The sequence below is a fragment of the Nicotiana tomentosiformis genome, chromosome 1 (genome assembly GCF_000390325.3).
Source record: "Nicotiana tomentosiformis chromosome 1, ASM39032v3, whole genome shotgun sequence".
Taxonomy (NCBI): domain Eukaryota; kingdom Viridiplantae; phylum Streptophyta; class Magnoliopsida; order Solanales; family Solanaceae; genus Nicotiana; species Nicotiana tomentosiformis.
The window spans coordinates 95,138,673-95,164,011 of record NC_090812.1 but is presented as its reverse complement, the minus strand read 5'-3'; the positions used below and the strand labels follow the sequence as shown (position 1 = coordinate 95,164,011).

Genomic DNA, 25,339 nt, shown 5'->3' with positions numbered 1-25,339 from the left:
GATACAGCCAAAATTAATCGAGATTTTCATTTCATAATGTAACGACCCGATATTTTGTTTTGAGTACTAATTTCTTTTTCTATGTTCTGAGACCTCTCGTAACTTTATTTGATGATTTATGACTTACGTGCGTGGTCCGTGTCATTTTCCGGAAAGTTTATGTGTGAAATTTTCAAGAAAATATAATTTTTGACTTAAATGAGGTTAGAGTTGACCATGGATAACGATTTTGGTAAACGACATCGGATCGATATTTTGACGATTTCGATAGGTTCATATAATGGTAATGGACTTGTACGCATGTTTGGTTGATGTCCCGGGTGACCCGAGGACGTTTCAGCGCATTATGTGAAAAATTAAAAATTTGAGTTTCAAAGTTGAAAATTCTAAATTTTGAGATCAACTCTTGATATTTGATGTTATTTTAATGATTTGAGTTAGCGAGCAAATTTGTATGATGTTAATACACTTGTGTGAATGTTAGGATTGGAGCCCGAGGGGCTCGAGTGAGTTTTGAATGTTTTTTGAAAGGATTTGAATTGCTGTTGGAAAATCTGGTGTGGACTGTCTACAAATCTCACATTTTACGAGGTCCGAGCATTGCTTTTGCGGTCAATGTATCAAATTTGCAAGGGGCTGGGATTTGGGCACTTCGCATTTGTGAAGTTAGTGTCGCATTTGCGATTGGTTGGGTCATCGCATTTGCGACGCTGGGCGCCTTTGGGCAGTTTCGCAAAAGCGAAGCTTTTATTCGCATTTGCGAGGGAAGGGACTTTCGCAAATGCGAAAGCTTTTCCGCATTTGCGATAATTCTTAGGCTCAGACATTGATCACAATTGTGATCAAATAGTTTGCATTTGTGATACCTGCTGCTGGGTAAAAGTGGGCAATTTCGGTACTTAGCTCATTTTACACCATTTTTCAATCCTAGACTCCGTAGAAGTGATTTTTAAGAGCTATTTCTTCCCAAATATATTGGGAAGCAACTTTAACTTGTTTTCAATCAATTTCAATTATTTTTTCACGAATATTATTATCAAAAGCAAACCCAGTGTAATTCCACAAGTGGGGTCTCACATGAATTTTATCATCAAATCTATGAATTTCAAGGTAGAAATTAAGAATTTTGGGTAGAATTTAGGATTTCATAAAATTGAGATTTAGAGCTCAAATTGAGGTCGGATTTCGAAACAAATCATTCATTCGGTCTCGGGAATGAATGGGTATTCAGAATTTGGTCTGGATATCGGATTTCTACCATGTGGGTCCAGGTTGACTTTTTTCAACTATGATCAAAATTGAAACTTTTTCATTCGTAAGTGGTTTCTAAGCTTGTTTTGCATTGTTTGAACGATATTTGGCTAGATTCGATTGGATTAGAGGCTTGTTCTAAAGAAAAGACCGTGGTTGATTGTTGATTGTGTTTCAGAAAGAGATAAGTATCGTGGTTAACTTTGACTTGAGGAAATTAGGACTTGTTTGGTCTATTTGCTACATGAATTATGCACGGGGACAGCGTATATCCAAGGTGACGAGTGATATGTGTTGTCATGGGTTTAATCATATTGGGTGGAGTATTTAATTGCACGTTTTCAATTACATTGTGCCTTTTTTTATTCCAAGTTATTACTTGTTTAATACTTTACTTGCTAGATGTCTTTACTTGTCACATGCCTCCATTTGCTACATGTTCCATGTATCCATTCCTTTATTTGTTGTCCGCCTTTACTTGCTCTTTGATTTTACATGTTAATGGATAAATGCTTTACTTGCCTTATGACGTTACTTAAGTATTCGCCTTACTTGTTTTTACTTCACTTTACTTCATTATATAGGATTGTTTGAAGAAATTATACGTTTAGTTTTCTTTTTATGTTACATTGTAAGATACGCCGTGGTTGATTGTAGTATCATTGAATATGTGTGGATAGGATTGTACACTACAAAAATATTATTGCATATATACGAATTGTATTGCATGCTGTGACAGTATATATGTTGACATGGGAATGGGCGCCGCACCAGTACTTATATTAAAATGGGTACGGAACGGTATTGGCATTATGTAGAAGATCGGATTATATGCCGCAACACAAAAAAATATATTATTGTTATTCTTCGCTATTGATTTTCGTTATCGTATTGTCATGATCCAAATTCCATAATTGGCCATGATGACGCCTAACGATATTGTTAGGCAAGCCAGCGCGAGAACCTTCACTTAATTAACCATTTCAGCTTTTAAAATCAGAAATTTCATTGAATACTTAGAAATTTAAATCCAGAACCCATGGAAACATATATATAAATCCAGAACCCATGGAAACATATATATATATTACCAAACTGCTAAATATGAATAATACATAAATTGGGGTGATCATAATATTAAGTACAACAGTGAGCATCCATTAGAAACCCTCAAATTTCGATGTCACTCATGCATGAGCATCTACGAGAATATACAATACCACTTTCACCACTATCTAGAATAGAAAATAGACAATATAATAGATGAATAGGACGGAGACTCTGTGTGTGCGGATCATAACATAGGGAGAAGCTCACCACAAAGTCTCCTCAGCAACCGCTGTCACGATCCAAATCTGTAATAGGTCGAGACTGCACCTAATACCGCCGTTAGGCAAGCCCACACGTGCAACTACAACCGATTTACCCCTTTTTAACAATTTAATACGATTTTTTTTCTTTTTTAGAGAACAATTTAAACTAGAATTTATGTAACTGTGACAAATCTTTTTAAACAAAATACGAACATATTAAGTGCCTCTGCGGTGGTAGAAATGACAAATACAACGGTAAATAAGTGCTACAAATCCCCAAAACCCAGCGTTAAAAGTACATGAGCAATCTAGAGAATATACAAAACGACTAAAACTAATGTCCGAAAGTGTTAGACAAGAATGGTAAATATGGTGGAAGGAGACTCCGGTGATGTGGATCGTATCAAGGCAAGCATCTCATCACTAAGTCTCCGTAGATGATTGGCTACGCGTCTGCGTGACCACTGGTGAAACCTGTCTCAGTACCTGAACATCAGTGCAGAAGTGTAGCGTGAGTACGGAGAACAACGCGTACCTAGTAAATATCTAGTCTAACCTCGAAGAAATTGTGATGGGGGTCGACTTGACATTTACTATAGGTCAATAATAATAATAATAATAATAATAATAATAATAAAAGTGAATAAAGTAGAAATGATGAACATACAACATGTATCAATGAGACAAATAAAAGCAACTACAATAAATACAATAGGAGTCCGTAACACATCACCAACATCTCATAACTGGCCGTGAAGACCCTAACTCAATTATATCCAAACTGGAACCCGTTTTGATTATTTAGAATGAAGTTGCCGAGGCGAACAACCTGATCCCATAAGAATAGTGGTACTCAGTACTGTCGAGGCGAACGACCCGATCCCATAAGAATAGTGTTACCATCATACTGCCGAGGTAAACGACCCGATCCTATAAGAATGGTGTTACCATACTGCCGAGGCGAACGACCAATCCCATAAGAGTGGTGTTATTATACTGACGAGGTGAATGACCCGATCCCATTAGAGTAGAGAAGTTTACCTCGCTCGCTGAAGTACTTGCGAGGCGAGAAGACGTGAATTTTTCATAGTTATTAAGTATTCCTCAATTTTCCAAAATAAGAAGGCTAAGTCGATAATTGTAACTTTAAATCCCTAGTCTCAGCTCTATTCAAGACAGTTAATGTGCATGATAAACACAATAGTATAATTAAAAGCATGATGTGGATCTAAGTCTACCCGAACATATCATGGAATATGGCTACGCATGCACTATCGTTACCTCGTGTGTACGTAAATTCCCACATAAGTAGTACACAACAAAGATACACATAAGAGGATGAGTTCCCTCTTACAAGGTTAGGCAAGAGATTTACCTCGTTTTCAAGCTCACTCCCGATCCACTAATCCACTCTAAAAGCCCCAAGTCGATGTCGTACAATCCGAAACTAGTCAAGTATTTTATAATTTAGTCAATATATACTCAAAAGTTTATAATTTAGCTTCTAGAGTCATAACCCAACCCAAATTGGAAGATTTTTAAAATTTTGCCCCGGGCCCACGTACCTAGATTCAGGAAATTTTCAAAAATAAATATTACCCACAGCCTCACGAACTAAAATATATAATTTTTACTTAATTTCATAACCAATCTCGTGGTCAAATCCCATTTTTATCAAAATCTAGGTTCTTCACAAATCTCACAAGTTTTCACATTTTTTCCATGATCTACCTAAAGTCCGCATAATTAACTTAAAAATGGGTGGGAGTTACTTACCTTAGGATACTGATGAGAATTCCCTTCAAATGTGCTCTCAAAATTGCCCAAGACCAAATGAAATGTAAGAAAAAATGGTCTAAGTCTCGGATTAAAAACATCACTGCCCCAGCGATTTTCGCACCAGCGACCAAACAGTCACATCTGCGGCTCCGCTTCTGCGAAAAAATCCTCGCAGATGCGGTCTTTGCCTAGGCCAGCTCGCCTCGTCTCTGTGGACTAAGTCTCGCTTCTGCAAGCCCGCTTCTGCAGAAAGTGTAGCCGCACCTACGAACCCAAGCCTGGCTGGCCTTCTTAGCATATGCGGTCCATTCATCACAGAAGCGAGTTCGCTTATGCGGAAACTTCTTCGCTTCTGTGGACCACTGGCCACCCACTCCCAAGCCGATTCTGCGATCACATGCTCGATTCTGCGAGCTCGCACCTGAGGCCAATTCCACGCAGGTGCGACCACACCAGACCTAAAACACCAGTAGTTCCCCCATCTCCAAATTCGAGTTTGATTCCAATTTGTTTTGCATCCGGGGGCCCATCCAAATACATTCACACATCTAACAACATACTACAGACTCGTTGCACAATCAAAGCACCAAAATAATATCTAGAATTACAAATCGGCAAGTCTACACACATCTAACAAAATACTACACACTCGTTTGCGCAATCAAATCAGCTCGGAATGACGCCAAATTTTGCGTTCAAGTTACAAATCACCATACTGAACTATTACCAGGCTCAAAATCCCAAACGGACCTAGATAACACCGAAGTCTACTCCAAACCAATCTTAAAGAATTTGGAAAACTTTCAATGCGCTAACTTTCAATATTAAGTGCTGAAACGCTCCTGCGTCATCCGAAACTCGATCCGAATACACGCCCAAGTCCAAAATCATCATACAAACCTATTGAAACTGTCAAATCCCAGTTCCGAGGTCGTTTACTCGAAATGTTGACTCAAGTCCAACTTGAAAATGTAGGTAATTTTTTTTATAAAAACAATAAAAGGCTTATCTCTTTATAATTTTGATGAATTTAAAATTACAATTTAGTAAAAAATTATTATATTTTTTAAATTTTCAGTAAACTACAGAATGAGAAAAGTAATCAAATATTACAGTAGAAAAGAATGTACGAAAAGAAGGGGATAAAGATAATTTTATGATAACTATATTTTGAATTAATTAAAAAATAAAAGATATAAAAATAACACTCAAAACAATTATTGATAAATATAGACAATTGAAGAGTTTTGAACTATATAACATAAGTTTAAAGAAAATAAAAATATTTCAGAATAAGAAAATATATATCTATGTTATATTAAATGAGAAGTAGTATCAAAATATTAAGTCAATTGACAAGTTAATAAAAAGTCACATTAGTTAATGTATAATACTAAGTACTTGCTAATTTAATAAATAATAAATAAGGAACAAATAATTTATTTGATTAATATATGATGTGTATCCTTTGATTTTGTATAGATTTTGTTATATTTCTACACAATACATTAAATAATAAAATAACAACTAATATTTATTAAAATAATATAATATATTAGATCATGATTTTATAAGATTAATATTTTGTCAAATTATTCGTGCATCGTGCGGGTTCTAACACTAGTGATGATATAGGCTGGGTTAACCAGAAAAAGGAAAGAAAAACAAAAAGAGTTTCATCCACACACAAAAGAGCTAATTATTCAAATGATCATTCAAGTTGTAAAATTAGTATATTAATTTTTTCAATAATAAATTCACTCAATTTAATTCATTTTTTTTCAAAAAATGAGTCGAAGAATTAACTTTCCGGTGCGAGAAAAATGATGTGGAAAAATTAACTTTCCATTTATCTATTTTGTTTTTATGAGACATCCATCTATATTATTATAAAAGTATGAATATAATGTTGGTTTACTAAAATAGCCTTAAAATTTAAATATAATAACTTCCTAGGAAAGGCTATAACCGGAATTCCAACGTCGGCCCTCTAATCCTATTAGCCATAGGACAAATGCATGAATACATCTAGTTGTCCCTAAACCTAATACCAATTCCTCCTAGGAACACATTATACTTATTAAAATTTATATATTTGACAACCTCTACTTATATTGTCCGAATTCTAAACTAATACTAATAACTCTAGAAATCCATTCCTATTACAAATTTAATAATTTGAGAACTTATTATACTACCGAATCCATTAGGAAAAAAGACTCAAACACTTCTATAAAAGAAGCCACTATTTTATATTCTCCATCATAAACTTTTTGAGAAGTATATTACTCCATAGCAAAATTCTGCAGCAAAATGTATTATTTCTTCCACTTCACTTATGTTTAGATCTTTTCCACTTGGCTTAACTATTATATTGTTTAATCGTTACTCCTAATTCGTATTCTTTATATCTCCTTTGGATCTTTTCCAAGATTCACGTGTTTTTAGTTTTGTCCAAAAATAATTAATGATTTTGGTATAAAGCTTAAGTATTGATTTCTCTAAACATGAACATAAGCATCTATGGTTAAATGCCAGTCAATTGAAATATTAACAAGAGCTTTGGAGGTATAATGAACATTAATGCATCATTTGGTGAAAATAATGAGATTTGGAGGTAAATTTCATCAAGTGTTACAAGTAGTTACAAAATCAACGATAGCGAAAACTGTAAATAGAGGTATGGTAAAAAGCATACTTCTAGCATCAAATAATTTTTTTTTAACATTCATGACAAATATAGAAGAGCGTATAATAAGAGATTTGGTCTCCTTTCAAAACAATTGGTTGTCAATTACAACAGTCATCGTAGTGCTAGATTTTTTAATAATTTTTCATCATTAAATAAAAATATAAGTTTTCCAAAATACATTATGGCAACAACTATAATAACTAGCAAAAATAAAAATGTCAATCAACTAGATGAGATGTCGATTGTCAAATTATTTTGTGAAAGTAAAATCCTTCTTATTTTGACTCCATAAAACTCCATAAAAGATGATAGTAATACATACTAAAACATTTTAACACAAGATGGCTTTTCACCACACATGTTTGTTGTCATGTTCTTTATATATTTAAAGACTAAAAGCTTCTTCTCATTCCTACGGTAGAAAGCTACAACAAAACACAAGTTCTTATAATTCAATCTGTAAATGAATGCACATCACAATCTTCCTTACCCGCTTTGTTTATATAAATAATTAAAATGCAATAGTGATAATAAAACATAATGCAAAGTGATAATAAAACATACTCTATATGGTATGAATTAGCTAAACAAGTGATATTTTATAAGATATAAGTTGCATGAATTTAACAATGTTTATTTTTAGTCGTGTAGAGAAGCCTATGTATGAACAAGGATTAATTTTACTTCCCCACCTAGCTACTCTAGGTTGGGGGTAGGCCCTGGGGCAGAAGTTATAAATACATTTCCATACTTTGTATTTGGAGTACTTCATTTAATTTCTTCTTCAGTATTGGACTTTGGCGGCATTTATCGTGCACTTCTGGGACTTGAGACACTTGAAAATCTTTTTCCTTCTTCGGTTATGTCGGAAAAGATTGAAATTGTTTATTGTATTGTACTTATTTTACTGTTTTATTTTTTTCATCTTTCTCTTCTTTATTGGGATGTTACGTGTGAAACACGTACATAAAAATTAGTTTATCAAAATACACGTATTAGAATTAGAATTGCTAGTAATCATTTAGAATTTTAGATAGTAGGCCACATTAAAAATTAGCTTTAACTTATACTAACATGTATTATTATAGTAGTATTATTTTTTATACAATTAAAGTATTTTAATATGTTGTATCAAATAGTAAATTTCTATTTTTAAATTATTAATATCACTTTTTATATACAAGTAATTATAATCAATTGTGTTTATATTATATATACAGTTATCACAAAAAAAACTATAAACTCATATTTTATTGATGTAACGGGTAGCGATTTTTCTTATTTTTAAGATCATAAATTTCACTTTTTATGAAGATCTTTTGGGTGATATACAGTGTAATTCTTTTTAAATATTGATCATGTAATAACTTAAACTCTATAATAATTATAGAGGCCTGCATTCACCGGCCAAGTGTCAATGCAGGAGAGGACCTGTGGCCCCACTTAAAACCCTAGTCCAAGACTCTTCTCCTCCATCTCTATATATACCTCCTCCTCCTCTCCCCATTACTCCTCTCGTATATATGTTGTAACCCTAGAATAACCAGAGAGTCGAAGTTAGAGAATTTTAGTTCGCCGCTGCGGAATCTCCACAATCAATTCCTTCCGCTGCTGCGTTCTTCCTTTGAAATTCTTTCGCTCCGACTCTAACCGTTTGAAAAAATGGCTCGCTCTTTCTCTAACACCAAGGTCCTTTCTGCTTTCGTCTCCGACTCTGTTTCTGCTTTTCTTAGCAGGTAATGACCGTAACATCCTTTTATCCATTGGATAAAAGAACTAAGTATATGAATGTTCCGATCCCTTTTCCCCTGTATAAAACAGAGTCCATCCGATGTTTTTAAATTAATGAGCGTGAATCGGGCTGCACTCTTTATACTTTTTATGTTAGTATATAAATATATAAGCGTTTTTCGTATAAATCTATATACTAAATTTTTTCTCAACTACATAAACATGTATCGTATCCGAGTGAATACTTTGTTGCATTCACAGCATAATTATAAAATTAGGCAGAACGAAAACAGGGGATATGAGGAGTCGAGTTTTTGATAATTTCGGTGATTTTGCTGTTATGCCTTTTTTCAGTCGATGTGATTGAGATGTTTTTTTTGACATGTGTATGTGTAGGCGTGGATACGCAGCGGGATCGCAAGGGGTGGTTTCGGGCGGTGCAAAAGGAGGAGTGCCAAGGAGCAACATGATGATGAATAAAAGTGGAGAGGAATCAGTGAAGACATCATGGGTGCCAGATCCAGTGACTGGTTACTATAGGCCAGAGGGAGTTGCCAATGAAATTGATGCTGCTGAGCTTCGAAAGATGCTCTTGAAGCACAAACCTAGAAACAACTGAAAAGCCATTGGATTAAAAGCAAAGCTGTGCCTTTATCAGAAAAAAATTGTGAAATCTACTCATCGATGCTTACTGCTTTTTAAAATTGTAAGCTTAATATTGTTATCCTATCTCTATCTTTTATTTATGGAAAATTAATAACTTATGAAAGGAAAAGTTTTAGTAGTGTTAAATTCCGGGTCTTAGCTATTTAGTTTTTGAATTGAGTCTTGAGTGAACAATCTGAACGATTTGACTGGAAAATTGGGATATAGTCTTTAAACTAAGTCAATATTATTTTTTTGTCGATGATCAAATTACACAACCTTTAGCTAAACAATAAAAAAAACTTTCAATAGAACTATAATTTTATAAATCAAAATAAAATAACAAAAAAACAACATTAAGTGTTTTACCAATAATGGCAAGAATAAAATAAAATCAAAGGAAAGGGAGAGTCGAGAGGATTTGTAATTTGTAGAGAGCTTTTGTATTTTTATAGGTTTGACTTTTAAATTATAAAATTTATTTAAGAAATAACTTTTAGGTACAAAATTACTTTTAAGATTCGTTGTTTATTTCTACAAAAAATTTAAAATTTAGGAGTTATTTTATTAGAAAATTTTTTAGATTGAAAAAGAATTAAATACACGTTGCTTTGAACAACTATGTTAAGTGTACTTTGAACATCCTGAATCGTTGGATTGCTTCACTCAACTGTGTTATATGTTAAGAGGGTTCAAAATATAATAAATAACTATATAAAGTAGTAATAGTATTTAATTTATATACGCAATATAATTTTTCATCGAAAAGCATACCCTTTAACCCTTGGCATAAGGTGGCTACGCCACTGTATAGTAACATTTTTCGGCGTTCGTGTGTTAAAATGGTCTATAAAAGCTGTATAAATCATGTTCTTTTCCTTTATTTTGTCTTCTGCATTTACTAACGTAACAGTAATAGGAAGAGCCCAAGACTATTTAACGGATATAAATGTGAGCGGCTGAGCGCACGACTAGTGCTTTCGTGTGAATATGAAGGTGTATTTCATTTTAACTTTCTGTGTGAATTTTATTACATTCATTTGTGGGATGTCTCATAATATTTGATAACTGGAAAAAAGAACATCTGTTACAACTTTTTTAATCATATCTTAGTACTCCATATTTTATTATTATCCCTAATATAACGTAATAAGTCGAACGACATCTTAAACTTAATCAAGAACAATACAAAACAGAACAGGATTTTTTACTCCAACGGGAGGACCCGAGGAATTGATGTAATCATTTTTCGTATTTGAATTTGGAAGCAGGTCAATGGGGTATATAGGAAAATAAATAAAGCGTCATCCGCACCATTCATTCTTCCGTATCATCTGAATTCGCATGCTAATCATTCACTTGTTTCACTGATTGGTTTATACATAGAATTTCAATATATTATAGGACCATTAGTGCAGGCAAACAAAAACAAACGGAGAATGTTTATAAGCAACCAATGTTTACACCAAATTGATGAGTGTAACTCATGTTTTTTTCATAGACACTTATCACTTCTTCACGTTTGTTTTATATACTTTTGCTTTAATTTCTGATTACTAGATTTTTTTTATTTGGTGTGCTCCATTGTAAGACCCTTTGTATATTATATGCCCCTTCACTTTTTAGGTGTATATTAATTAAAGGCTGTGATAAGCCTATTGACTTGACTTAATCATCGAAAGCACTAATAACGTCTGAAATGCTGCTGTTGCTTACGCAAAGGTTAAAGGGTTAAAGTCTATGATTAGCCATAGAACAAAGCAAGTAAAGTACTTTAGCTCTTTTTTGTTCTTTGTGGACTTCGCTCTTCTTGACCCAATCAGCTAAGAGGTCCACACCTTTGTTGCATAGAATTGGGAGCAGATTATCTTTCAAAGCAGTATTTGTGTTCAGGTTCAGGCCCCTTCTTGGAAAAAAGTTTACTCATGCGGTCTGTTTATACCACTTAATCATAGCCTAGTAATATATTGATGTTAAAATACATTAATAAAGCTTTGGTTAAATCATACTTTCTCCGGTCCACTTTAATTGATTTTTTGGCCTTTTTTGTGCTCTATAATATTTGATTTTTCAGATATCAAGAAGTAATTGACTTTTTTTCCAAAGTTGCCATTGGAATAAAGAGTATATGGGCTATGAGTAATTGTTATATTTCTTGTGAACAAATTAAGGTTAATATGGTTAATTTTATTATTAATTAATATTAAAAGGTGAATTCTTTAATATACGTGAAAATATTTAAAAAAAATTAATTAAAGTGGACCGGAAGGAGTAGTAAGATAAGGAAGGAAAGCGTATCGTAAACAGCAACAGTTATAACGAAAGCAAACCTAAGAAGAATCAAGAATAGATTCCGTCGTCTACATGTAAGCATTGCTAATATTTCTTGAACCATAAACCCCCATTAACTGTTTCTAACGAAATTCACAGTAGTAATCCTAAAGTAGCCCTCCATTGTCCTCTAGCAAATTGATAAAGTATTCGATGGCCTCCATTTGCTAATGGAATAGAATTAAAGGGGGGGAAAAACAAGGTCCTCTAATCAACAAGAGAAATGTTCTGTCATTTTCATTGTGCTTAATCATGTGTTTATCTCGTGTGACAAGAGTGACAATAGAATCACGCCAGAAAGGGCAAATACAACGAACATAGCCTGAGGAAAAAACAAATGGAACATAGGGAAGCATGAGAGGCACTACTTCTTTACGTTAAGTCTTAGAATATAGATGATACCACTTACTAATAGCCGTTTCACCAAATTTCTAAAGAATTACTCTAATTTATATTTGGCTAATCAATTGTGCTTTTGGACAACAATTAGTGTTTGACCAAACTTTTAACAATTTAAGTATTACTTTTTTCAGCTTCTCAAAAATAACTTATGCTTCTACTCAAACACAGCCGGAAAAGCCTGTCCAAACAGGCTATAAGTTGAGTTAAGATGCATTGCATATTTTTATGATATGACGAAGAATTCTAGTGCGCGTCACCTTCCTTTTCCAAGTTAGCTTCTCACTTTTTGACTTTTTGGCCTCTGATTTAACAGAATACGAGGAATAGAAAGCTTTTAAGAAAGCAAACGAGACAAACATACGCGTGATTCATACTGGGTGACGAACCAATTTCGCAGTCCTAAAACGTGGAAAAGATCGCATTGTAAACAGCAATTTCAAGAAGATTGTCTATTCATGTCAGAGTAAAGATGCAGTAGTAAATACTTTCATTTTTAAAAAAACATAAAAACAATGTAAATGAACACTGGAATTTTCGACTTTCAGTTTTGCGTTGTAACTCAGATGAGGAGGAAGCAGGACAATGACCACTTCAGGCTTTCTGTCCACTGCACAATGTTTACATGATCTTTGTAATGAGTTGCAAGTCTGCAAGCACTCGAAAAATAGTCATATATTAGATATTTTCCTTCTTATTTTCGAGGCAATGCAGAAGTTAAATACATTATAAAGTGCTACAGAACCTCATTACTGAAAACCTGAAAAGTTACACTACGGAAGAGAAGGAGAGAGGACGGAGAGAATAAGCAGATCTTACGGCAGCAGGTCTCACACACACACACACAATGTACTATACAAGTACATAACATTTTCGCCAAAGGAATTAGACCTCAAATCACTGTTTGAATAAACAGAGCCCTCGGCGTCCACAAACTCTGTCCCTCTTCAAATCTCCATTCTATTTTTTTGCTGTCTTACATTTGCAATTTGAGACCTTATTCAAGTTTTCACGGGACTGGACGGTGCTCTCACTTACATTTTGACCTGAAATCACCACTTATGGTGGCCCTTCTAAGTTTACTTTACCATATTCTTTATTCAGCTTTCCACGTAGAGATTAGACATACATAAACGTACATAGATCAACAGACAATACAGATATTCATGCAACTGATATCATGGGTACATGTAGAGCCAGCTCTCTCTCTCTCTCTCTCTCTCTCTCTCTGTGTGTGGCTGCCATATTCTTATTATTATTTTCATGCAAAAGCTTAGCCAACTACATTCACCTCAATTTCTTGATGGCATTAGGTATGCTAATAGCTTCATACGCAAAACTGAAGAGCATTCTATGGAAAGTCAGTGCTGATCAACGCGCTAATGCATGTGTGAGAATCAGCTCAGTGGAAAGATGCATGAAGGGTATTTAAGCTTTACCCACAACCCCCTTCCACGGCAATGAGGGGGACAACAAGCTCAATAGATCACAGCACTTTTTTAATTCAAACTAAGAAGCAGGAAGTGTTTAAATTGCTTGAGTTACCGCTTTATCTTTGATCCAAACAAAAAAGAAAGTAAATTTCTTTCAAATTCTCACCATGATAAAACGCAATTCATCAATAACAACAACATACCCAGTGTAATCCCATATTGTGTAATCCCATATTGTAGGGTCCGGGGTGGGTAAAGTATACGCAAACCTTAACCCTACCTTGTGGGGATAGAGAGATTGTTTCCGAAAGATCCTCAGCTCAAGAAAACAAACAGGAGAACGGTAATAAGAAGGTCATGTCGGAAATACAAAAGATAAAAACATTAACAACAAAAGCAAAGCATTAATATAACCAAGCAAGGGGAACAACATATGCTACTGGACACCACAAATAAGAGAACACTAAAATGATAATACTAGTGCTGGTATGTAAAACAAAAACAAACAACCAAAATAAACGTAACAGATACGAAGACCTAAACTCGACGACCTACTAACCCTCAACCCTAATCTTCGACCTTCATAACTTCCCATTTAGGGTCATGTCATCAGTAAGCTGGAGACATTCCATGTCCTGTCTTATCACTTCTCCCCACTACTTTTTCGGCCTGCTTCTACCTTTTCTCAGACCCATAATAGTCAACTTCTCACATCTTCTCACTAGGGCATCTGTGCATCTCTTCTTCGCATGCCCGTACCATCTTAGCCTCGTTTCCCTCATCTTTTCATCCACAGGGGCCACTCCCACCCAATCCCGGATAACTTCGTTCTTAACCATATCTCTCCTAGTATGCCCAGACATCCCCTCAGTATCCTCATCTCACTATTTTCATCTTCTGAGCATGAGAGTTCTTGACTGGCCAACACTCCGTCTCATAAAACGCCATTAATCAAGGATTAAAAATTGTTGAGTTACAGCTATTTTTTAGACTGAAAGGCTCTTTTTTCTTATGATTGGAAAGAAATGAAACGGGAAGATTTAAACCAATTGAAAGGATGCCCTTTGGTCATAGTTCTACTGTTTTCTGTTATGAAGAAGATGCCATGTGGACCATGAACATTCATTTATTTTTGTACGAGAGGTTTTCTAAGTGCTTTTTCTAATCAGGGAGGTTTTCTAAGTGTTTCAGCTAATATTTTTTTTGACAAGGAAGTGTTTCAGCTAATATAGAGTCATGGGACAACATAATTCAATTGAAATAACTCTCTAACCACCAAAAGAAAGACAACCTTCTGTAGACCTGTCAAATTTTCCTGGGACAATCTTCTGTCAGTTATTAGCATATACATGGTACAATATGCCTACACCTATATGGACACATACATGATACGTTCTTGTAACTCGCACACTGGGTCAACACAGAACCCCCCCCGACCTTACGGTTTCCACCAGTTAAAATGTGACCTACTACTACCATCCTTAAAAAATCTTAAACAATTGGACCATGGTTTTTCTACAAAACCAGACAACATATAATTTTCTTATTAATCTTTGTGTCTTACTAACAAAGAAAGGGCATGGTCTGCGTATATTCTATCTATCATCGAAGAAAATTGTAGAGATCAAGCTCTTTTTTTTGTTCATTTTCCTTATCTTTATTCTATCAAGTTGGATTCTTTCGTTTAATTTCAGGCCGCTACATATTTAGGCATTGACCTTGTTAGAGAATTGCCATAATCCACAGAAGTTTACAGAAAGTCATTACAGAGCACAACCATGGCATCACTATCAGCTTCAATGCTTACACTACTACAGATGACTTTGAGGGCAAGCAAACAAAGCTTCATAGATCATTTTCACAGATTTATGAAAAAAATCCTAAAGGGTTATCTGCTGAAGAATTGAGCACCTTCATACCAGCATACAGAAGCAGATACCTCACAGAAAGACACTCAAAACTGAAAGCGATCAATTATCTAATGATAAACACTCTTAACGCAAAATCAGCAATTCCCATCACTGTTCCTCAGCAAGACATGTGCTTTCGTACTTGTGGTGGGTGTTTTTTTTTTTTTTTTTTTTTTTTGGGGGCGGGGGTTGGAAGGAGGAAAGGGTCTATTTTTCTTTAAAAGTGGCGGACCGCCAGAACGAGACAGTCATGCGCTTCTTTTTTTTTTTTTTTTTTTTGATGACCGAGAAATCCGTCTGGGGCCGATCCTTTGGACCAACCGCAGCCTTCGAAACTCGGTGGATAATGGGCCCGCCCCTCTACCCTTCTCCACTTAAATACCAAGCTTTGCTTTGCATGGTGTGGGGGCTTGAACCTGTGACCTAAGACACAAATCCACCACCCTTTACCACTTGAGCTAGGCCCTGGGGGCAAAAGAAACAAGAAAGTGTACGGAGTTACCCTGATTTCCAACAGGCGATAGACAAAATGAAATCGCTTTTTCAGGTACACAACTAAAAAGAGGTCATCATAGAATAGTATTGGATGGTAGATTAAAACACTGATCAGATTTATTTTAAGCCATGTCTATCTGCGGATGGATGAATCAAAAGTTTCCAACAGACCATCTCTATTTTCTGATAAGTAGGTTTGGCATCACAATTGGTAACACGCGGTATTCAACTGGCAGAAGACAGTTTTAGCTAGTTAATTGAATATCAGAAGCTAAAAAGAAAATACTTCAATTGTAACAATGTCACACATCAAATAGCCTAAAACATACCAATTTTCATGAAATTTCTAGTGCTCCACCACAAACTGATACTAAGCATCGAAGAAAAATAACTTGTGTTCATCGTTGACTTTTCCCTCATAAATGACCAACCAACCAAAAATTAAGAACAAACGAGCAAATAATCATCACAAAAAAGAAGGAACTATTCAAAGCCAGGAACTAACCTCTTTCAGCAAACTCAATAATCCTTTGATATGCAGCTAAACCGAAGAGACAAGATGATTGCTTCGAATCTTTTGAATTTTCACATTACTATTGCAGTCCAGTCCACATCCACATTGTGGACAAACCAAGAAATTGTCAAGTGAAAAGCTTGCAGAAGCAATCCCAACAGAAAACTCAAGATTATCACCATTTTTAACGACTTCCACAATGTTAAGCCACAAAAATAATATTTTTACACTAACACCAGATAAGCTCGTGAGCTTATTTTTAGCTATGTACCCACTGATCCTTGATTTATACCTCAGTTGATAAGAACCTTCTAGAGAGAAACTGCAGGAGCCGTTAAGGTATGCGTTAAATCTTCCGGTGGTTTTATCGAGATCGTAGCCGGTGATGCCTTTCGGGAGAATTCCGACGGGGAAGCCGTAAGACTCGAGTAGGTCGTAAGCGGTGAGGGAAGAGTTACCGTTGACGGCGGCAGCGGTGATTAACGGCGGTAGCGTTGTGAGGAGGGAGACTAAGAGGGGGAACGCGAGAGTGACGGTGATTTGACGAGTAGTAGACATCGATTCGTCGTAGAAAGGATGTTCAGATGCAATTTCTCCGATGATGCGCCGGCGATGTTTGTATTTATATATGATTTTGGGAAAGTTTGGCAGAAGTTTTGTTTTTTAAAAAATAATTTTTCTGGGTAGTTGATGAGAGAGAGACATTATTTGGGTCAATGCCAAACTAGTCTAGATGTCTTGCACAACATTATTGATTAGGTATTGAATTTAATTTTATGTACTCGAAAGATAAATTATAAGATAAAATTTATAATAAGACAATCAATATCACAATCAATCAATTAAGTTGTCGTGTTCTGTTTTAAAAGGCGTTTCTGGGGCGAGTCCCGGGCGAGGCGTACCAAAAACGCTCTGGGGCGATGGTGTGGGGCGAAAGTCTTTAAGAGGCGTACGCCCCGCAATTTGGGGCGTATGCTCGGGCGTTCGGGGCGTACACCCGGGCGTTCAAGGCGTATTTTTTTTAGTAAGGAGTAAACTCTAGAGACTTTTTCAAATTAAAATAAAATTTGTTGAATTAGTCATTCATATAATACCCAAATTCTCAAAAGTCAGTTTGGTAATTACTCAAAAGGTTTAAAAAAGAACTCAAAAGTATTAAATTTAAAAGTAAAGACCTTTTTTTATTGATTTAAGCCCTAATTCATGGTTTTTCCAATTTGTTATCTTGTCCGCTAGTCTGCTAATATCTCCCAAAACCAAAAAATATTTAATTTTTTTTACAAATACAAAGAGAACTACATTTTTCTTCATAACAGCAAATTCAAAGTTCAAATTGCAGATTAATCATCATTTTTGTTCCTCCATATAGAAAACTCTGTTCTTTTAGACTCAAATTTTTTGTGCTTGTAAGTAACGTATAATAGATTATTTTGATTAGCTTTTTGTGGGGATGGAGCACACATATATATAGTTTTTTTAATTTTTATGCAATTTTACCTGTTTATAAATATTAACTGTCATTATATTATTTTATAAAATATTAAAAATTAAATACCTATGGGGCTTACGCCCTACTGAGGTATATGTAAAACGCCCCGTCTTACGCCCACGCCTTTTAAAACACTGGTCGTGTTTGCAAACTCACTTGTAGGCCGTAGCACTTACCTAATTAATGTACAGCTTCACTTCATTCAATCGCTTAATTATAGTAACTTAATATTATTTTTTAGAAATATTGAGTGCTTGTATATAAACTTGTCTACCGTTGGTATTAAAGGAAGAATTGCGAGGATCAACAAAAAATAGAGTAGCCTCCCTAGAACCAGACAATATTTACCAAGGTTTGACTATTATAGTCTATTATTTTAACACAACAAATATTTATTTATCCATATTATTCAAATATGTAAATTTATTTTAAATTAAAAAATATTTAAATTCAAAACAAAAAAAGAAAAATTATATGTTTTGGCCCTCCAAATATAAAAACCCAGTATTTTAATAGTGAACTTTTAAGTAACTCTTTTAGTTATAGTTTCTTATTAAAATTCTTATAGAGATTATAATAATTATTTATTTGCCACGTGGATGTATAAATATATATTACTTTAAGAAGTACACATTTAGGAATTAAAAGATATAAGGGATGTGAATTGAAATATTATATAAGTGGCTAATTTTTCAACTCTTCTTATATTGATAACTTTGGTTACAATTATTAAATGAGGAGGAGTGGGCCAAGCCCATTCTCTTATGGCTGCCACGTTTTAGTGACCTAGTAGAAAATTAGCTTAATGTTATAAAATAAAAGCAACTTAGTAAAACATGAACAAGATATGTTGTTATGAAATAAAAGCAATTTAGTAAAACATGAACAAGAAATTGAGATAGAGAGAAGGAAAAGATTTTCTTCTTCAATTATGTATATTTTCCTATCTATTACAAGACCTTTATATAGGCATGAAAAATGAAGAAAAATATGTCATTAAATATGTCATTAAGCATTTGAGAAGATCATGGAGGAAGAGTAGACATCCACCATAATTTAATTTTTCTTATAACACTTAATTAATTTTTCTCGATTTTTGAAACGAAGAAGCAAAGTACTCTAGGGATTTCTACTGGAGAGGCAAACCGTGTAGTTATATTAGTCGGGCATTGTGATTAATCAATTATGATATGTTTTGAATGTGAAATATACTGCAAATATGTTTTGACAAAAAAGAAGAAGTGTAATGATGGCTCAATAATGAGCCATGATGTGATATTAATTAGGAAGCATAATGATGATGCAATGATGGGTAATAACTATTTAGAAGTAAAAGTTTGAGAAATCAGTTATGCATATGTGCAGATTCTCGAGTTGTTCGAATCTTACATATATTGTCTCCGTTTTATAATCTATTTGTACGTTGGCGGATTCACATGGATTCAACTTTTAAAATTTTTAATATTGAACCCATTATATTTTTATAGTTATGAGTTCATATCTATTATTTTTTATAATTTTAATAAAATTTTAAACATAAATTTTTATTCCGCATAAAAAATTATGGGTTCAGTTGAACCTGGTGATACTAGTATACTGGATATGTATAATGAACATTAAGTTTAGATTGAGATATTGGGATATGTCTTTACTTTTAAAAAATAGGGATTTAATAGGTAGAATATTAAGATACAACTCTAAGTTTGTAAGTTAGGGATATTAAGATTTGACCCTAACTAGCATCATTGATATAATTAATTAATATTTTGGATAGATTGAGCCATTTGTAATCACCCGATCAGTCATTTTGTGTATTGAGCCCCATTTTTCCTTTTGAAGCTTCTCGTACATGTATGTGTAGCTTTATGACTTGCAGGGATAGTTGATTTCGTTTTGGGAAAGTTTTGGAATGATTTGGACCATTTGGTTCTTGGTTTAGAGCTTAAGTTGAAAATATTGACCTAGGTTTGACTTGTGTGAAAACGGCCGTGGAATGGTGTTTTGATGGCTCCGATAGGTTCGTATTGTAATTTTGGACTTGGGCGTATGCCCGGAATTAAATTTGGAGGCTCCTAGATTGATTTGACTTGTTTTGCCGAAAGTTGGCCATCGGGTTCAGATTATGGCCATCAGGTTCAGATTTTGGTTTTGAGACTTGGAATAGGTCCGTTTTGTTATTTGGAGCTTGTCTGCAAAATTTGGTATAATTCAGAGTTGGTCTGACGGGAAACAGACGCTTGGTTGTGATTCTAGAGATTTTTGAGTTTTTTTTTGAATTTCATGTGTTTTGATGTCCGATTCGTGGTTCCGGATGTTATTTTGGAATTCTTATTGCGCGAGCAAGTTCGTATGATATTTTTAGACTTGTGTGGATGTTTGGTGTGGAGCCCCCGAGGGCTCGGGTGAGTTCGACATGCTTCGGATTGGCCTGAACTCATTGTTAGGTTGTTAGTGTGCTGATGCTCCAGTTATCGCAATAGCGAGCATCAGCCTCGCAATTGTGAAGTAAGGCAGGAAGGGCACATGTATCGCATTTGCGATGCCTTACTCGCAATTGCGAAGAAAGGCTTGGGTTGGGTAACGTCGCATTTGTGGAAGGGGCAGACTTCGCAAATGCAAAAATTAATGTCGCATTTGCGACTTCCCCTGTCTTGTGAGGTGCCACATTTGTGAGGGTTCGCAATTAGTTTCAATTGTGATTCCTGCACCTGAACAAAAGGGCTGGAAAAGATGGGACTTATGTCATGGGGCCATTTTTCTGGGAGCCCGTGAGGACAACAAGATAGCATGACTATTACTCTTGCTTCAGTCCTAACCAAGAAATAAGCACAATGTCGTGCTTGAACCAAGGCAATCACACAAACTCAAAGGTTGGAAGATAATGAAATGAAAGACAGACAAAGATTGGAGGCCAAGGCCAATTTTCGTGTTTAATTCATATACAAAAGAAGGAAATACAAGTAAAGAGATCTGCCCTCTAACAAGGCATATACATGTCTATATATACAATGAATGTTTACAGGCATCTAGGTTGGATGTGGACCCATCCAGCTGTGCTGCACTGCTTTGTGCTGGCATCATGTGATTTCCAGGTAGGTGTTGGCAGCCTATGTGCCAATGGTCTTGTCCAGTTGTTGTGCCCCAGTTCTTGCTGGCAGATAGTTGCCTCCATGTTCGCCCAGACAAGCTGTGGTCCTACCCAGTTGTGCAGCACATGCCTTTGCTGGCAGTGAGATGCTTCCATGATTGTCCTGGCAGGCTGTGGTCCTGCCCAGTTGTGCTGCATGTGACTTTGATGTTAGAGGGTGGCCTACGTGAGGCCCCGGACAGCCTGTCGGATTGTTGCCTCAATGTGCAAAGACCTTCTGGTCTTTGGTAGCCAAGTTTGGCTCGGATTGTAGCCCTTTAGGTGGCAAATTTGGTCGAAACATATGTGGGTGGTACACACTCCCCCACTTGAAATGGCGACGACCACGGTGCCAGTTCAAGTAATTGTGAACTTGATCTTTGAACGGCCACAACGTCTCATATTTTTCCCACGATGCCTCCTCTGGCGGTTGCCCCTTCTAACGGACAAGAAATTGGGCGCTTGAATTTCCCCAACCTACTCCTTGTATCATCCGATGGTTGATAATGGCCTCGACTTTCTTGTCGACGACCAAAGGGGTTATGAAAATATTTGGTCGACTGGATTGCCTCCACCCTATATCACCCTTGTCTCTACAAGGTGCCTCCGACGGACTGACATGCCCCGACCCAAGCAACTCTTCAGGTTGCTTCCTTGAATCCTCCAACTTTGGAGGTGCCATGTATGGACCCATGGCAGGTGGCTTTGCCCACGGTATGAAGTCCTTCTCCTTAAGGACTTGCTGTTTACCAAGAGTCAAGGTTTCGTCCACCTTGACCTCCTTAGTCTCTGTCCCGACTGCCAAAACCGTTTCTCCCTCTCCCTTGAAGCCTTTCATGATTTGAATCGTGGACAACTGACTAATAACTTGCGGCACCCGAACTGTCGGTACTACACATGGACCTTTCGGGTCATAAATGTAGATCTGGTTGAGATATGGGCATATGAATGCCTTCACTGCATCCCAATACTCCAGCCCCAGTACCAGATAGAATACATCCAGGAAAGCGACAAAGAAACTCACGTTTCCCTACCAAACTCCTAAGTTGAGTTGCACATTACGGGAAACTCCTTTCACGTTCGTGGGTTTGGCGTTTACCGTCTTCATCATAGAACTGCTAGGACCAAACGCAAGGCCAAGTGACTTAGCCTTTGCTTCGGACACAAAGTTATGTGTCGCGCCGATGTCTACCATGATACGGATAGATTGTCCGTTTAATTTTACATCCACGAACAGAGATCCTGGTTTTCTTGATTGGGGTTCTTTGCCAATCACATTGTCGCCCAACGAGTGAACCAGCTTGGAAATGTCATACTTCCCTTGGGCAGCCTGCTTCAAAGCAGAATTTTCGGCTACTACCGCGTCCAGTATCATGTTGCCAAGATGAGCTATGCCTGGCGGTCGTTGAACTTCTGCTTCAGCTTGTTTATCAACTTGGAATCTCTCTTCTTTTAGCCTCCACTCGGCCGCAATTAAGGCACCGAGTTTCTTCAAAGAAGGACAATACTTGTAACCATGACTAGTGTCCTTGCAGATGTAACAACCATTACGGGGACCAACTTCCTTCTTCCTTTGGTTGTACCGGTCGCGCCAATGAGACGCTTTGTTGCCTTCTTGCCTGGAATCACGGTCCGGGGCAGCAACTTGCTTGCCCTTGTCCCGATATCCATGGTCTCCATCCGATTTAAAGTTGGCGTCCCTTGCCTTTGTGGCTTCTATCCTATAATCATTTAAGGACTCAGCCACCACGATAACTTCATCGACGTTTTGGACTTGATGCCGCTGCACTTCCTGTTTGGCCAAGTTTTGAAGGCCATCTACAAAACTGAATAGAAAGTCATCGCTTGCCATGTTCGGAATCTGCAGGATGAGTTTGGTGAATTCCTTCACGTACTCGCTAAAGGAAGTTGTTTGCCTGAGCTCTCTCAACTTCCTACGTGCCTCATTGACAACATTTTGGGGGTATAACTGACGCTTCAGTTCGAACTTGAACTGCTCCCAGCTCTTGATGGAGCAAGTTCCCTTCTCTATGTCAGCTTTCTTCCTTCTCCACAAAAGCATGGCGGTTTCGGCAAGATACATCGTTGCTGCCCGGATCTTGGCAGCCTCATCAACGATGCTAAGGTGCTCAAAGTAGTCTTCTATCTTCCAGATGAAGTTCTCTACCTCTTGAGCATTTCGTTCTCCCTTAAACTCATTCGGTTTTGGGCCCTCGATTTTGGTTTCACGCACTGTCACATGATCAGTGCCACCGGCTAACCTTACTGCATGCAGTTGTTGCTTTAAGGCTTCAATTTCCCCGTGCAATGCTGATACAACCTCAGTCAGCTCGAGTTCAAGGTTGGTCAGTCCTTCCTTGTGCTCATACATCACTTGATCTAACGTCTCTTTGACTTTACTTAGTCCATCGAGGGTAGTAGACTCAAGTGAGCTGAAGTTGTGTTCAACAACTCCCATGTGCCGATTTAAAACATCTAAACTAGCTTCGGTGAGATCCATTCTCACGCCTAAGAGATTGGAGGTAGAAGTCTCACAATCTTCACCACGACCAACCTGTTGTGGAGGTAGCTCAAGAACTGCTGCTGCTGTGCCCTAGTTCTTGCTGGCAGTATGGCTCTGGCGGGATATCGCGCTTTGTTTGTCCCTCTCTTTTTTGGTTTCTGCCTCTTAGCTGGTGACTTGTATCTCCCACGAATGTTGTCTAAGTTAATGTTATCTCCATCAGTTTCCATGGTCGATTAACCTTGCTCTGATACCACTTGTCACGGGGCCGTTTTTCTGGGAGCCCATGAGGACATCAAGATAGCCTGACTACTACTCTTGCTTCAGTCCTAATCAAGAAATAAGCACAATGTCATGCTTGAACCAAGGAAATCACACAAACTCAAAAGCTGGAAGATAATGAAATGAAAGATAGACAAAGATTGGATTCCAAGGCCAATTTCCGGGTTTAATTCATATACAAAAGAAGGAAATACAAGTAAAGAGATCTTCCCTCTAACAAGGCATATATATGTCTATATATACAATGAATGTCCACAGGTAGCTAAGTTGGCTGTGGACCCGTCCAGCTGTGGTGCACTGCTTTGTACTGGCATCATGTGATTTCCAGAAATGTGTTGGCAGCCCATGTGCCAATGGTCTTGTCCAGCTGCAGTGCCCTAGTTCTTGCTGGCAGATAGTTGCCTCCATGTTCGCCCAGACAAGCTGTGGTCCTACCCAGCTGTGCAGCACATGCCTTTGCTGGCAGTGAGATGCTTCCATGATTGTCCTGGCAGGCTGTGGCCCTGCCCAATTGTGCTGCATGTGACTTTGTTGTCAGAGGGTGGCCTACGTGAGGGCCCGGAAAGCCTGTCGGATTGTTGCCTCCATGTGCAAAGACCTTCTGGTCTTTGGCAGCCAAGTTTGGCTCGGATTGTTGCCCCTTAGGTGGTAAATTTGGTCGAAAAATATGCAGGGCGGTACACTTAGCTTCATTTTCGTATTGTAGAACCCTAAACTCGGTAGGAGGCGATTTTGAGGAGGGATTGTCACCTACAACTATTAGGTAAGTGATTTTGATCAATTTTTAATTATATTACATGATTAGTTATGGGATTTAACCTCTAATCCGTGAAATTTGAAGAGAACTTTTGGGGAATTTTATCTATGTTTTGAAAAATAAAAATATAATAATCCGATTTTTTTCTTACTTAATAATTGTAAGATTGGAGAATTACTTTTATTTATAACTTTGGGCCTTATACCAAGTCAGTAGAAATACGTAACTTTAGTCATTAGTTTATTTAATAAAGAAAAATTTTCACAAACCACTATTGTTTAGTGGTTATTAGCTAGTTGTAGCTACCATTTACTATATTACTTCCTATAGATATGTTTTCAGTTTTTTTAGAGTGTATTCGATGTATTTAAGCTACTATATTCATGAATATAGTAGCAAAAATTGGCGTGAAGCAGGAGATTCCAGCTAGACAATTATTGTATTCGACTGTATTCACGATATGTATTTGTGAATACAGTAACATAAATAACGCAATTCATGGTCTATTCAGCTATTTTTAAACGGGAAGTGAATCAATTAACATAATATACTCCTAATATAACTCAAATAACTCAATTACATCACCCATAATCTGTATTTGACGCGAATATGCTGAATATTTTTCCCACACGATAAATAGAACAAAACAGAGCAATCGCCGAGTTCTTAATCCTTCCCTTTTCTGTTG

General features: G+C 36.5%; 2 protein-coding genes across 3 annotated transcripts; one reads left to right on the top strand and one right to left on the bottom strand.

Annotated features, from left to right (window-relative positions):
* Positions 1-8,546: 8,546 nt before the first annotated feature.
* Positions 8,547-9,558, top strand: LOC104090659 (protein SENESCENCE-ASSOCIATED GENE 21, mitochondrial-like). Its single transcript, XM_009595818.4, has 2 exons — positions 8,547-8,771; positions 9,163-9,558. Exons 1-2 carry the CDS (start codon positions 8,698-8,700, stop codon positions 9,383-9,385), a joined length of 297 nt encoding a protein of 98 aa, XP_009594113.1. The 5' UTR covers positions 8,547-8,697; the 3' UTR covers positions 9,386-9,558.
* Positions 9,559-12,533: 2,975 nt separating this feature from the next.
* Positions 12,534-17,243, bottom strand: LOC104090660 (uncharacterized protein At5g01610-like). 2 transcript variants are annotated; one of them, XM_009595819.4, is made up of 2 exons: positions 16,485-17,240; positions 12,534-12,791 (listed from the first exon to the last, which is right to left on the bottom strand). In XM_009595819.4, exon 1 carries the CDS (start codon positions 17,049-17,051, stop codon positions 16,521-16,523), a length of 531 nt encoding a protein of 176 aa, XP_009594114.1. In that variant the 5' UTR covers positions 17,052-17,240; the 3' UTR covers positions 12,534-12,791; positions 16,485-16,520. The 2 variants fall into 2 exon arrangements, with proteins under 2 accessions (XP_009594114.1, XP_070044115.1); XM_070188014.1 differs by having other exon boundaries at positions 12,712-13,187; positions 16,485-17,243.
* Positions 17,244-25,339: the final 8,096 nt, after the last annotated feature.

Coding starts and splice junctions, on each gene's coding strand:
- LOC104090660 (XM_070188014.1), bottom strand. CDS start 17,051: ATGTCTACTACTCGTCAAATCACCGTCACTCTCGCGTTCCCCCTCTTA.
- LOC104090659 (XM_009595818.4), top strand. CDS start 8,698: ATGGCTCGCTCTTTCTCTAACACCAAGGTCCTTTCTGCTTTCGTCTCC. Junction 8,772..9,162: donor GTTTCTGCTTTTCTTAGCAG/GTAATGACCGTA, acceptor GTGTATGTGTAG/GCGTGGATACGCAGCGGGAT.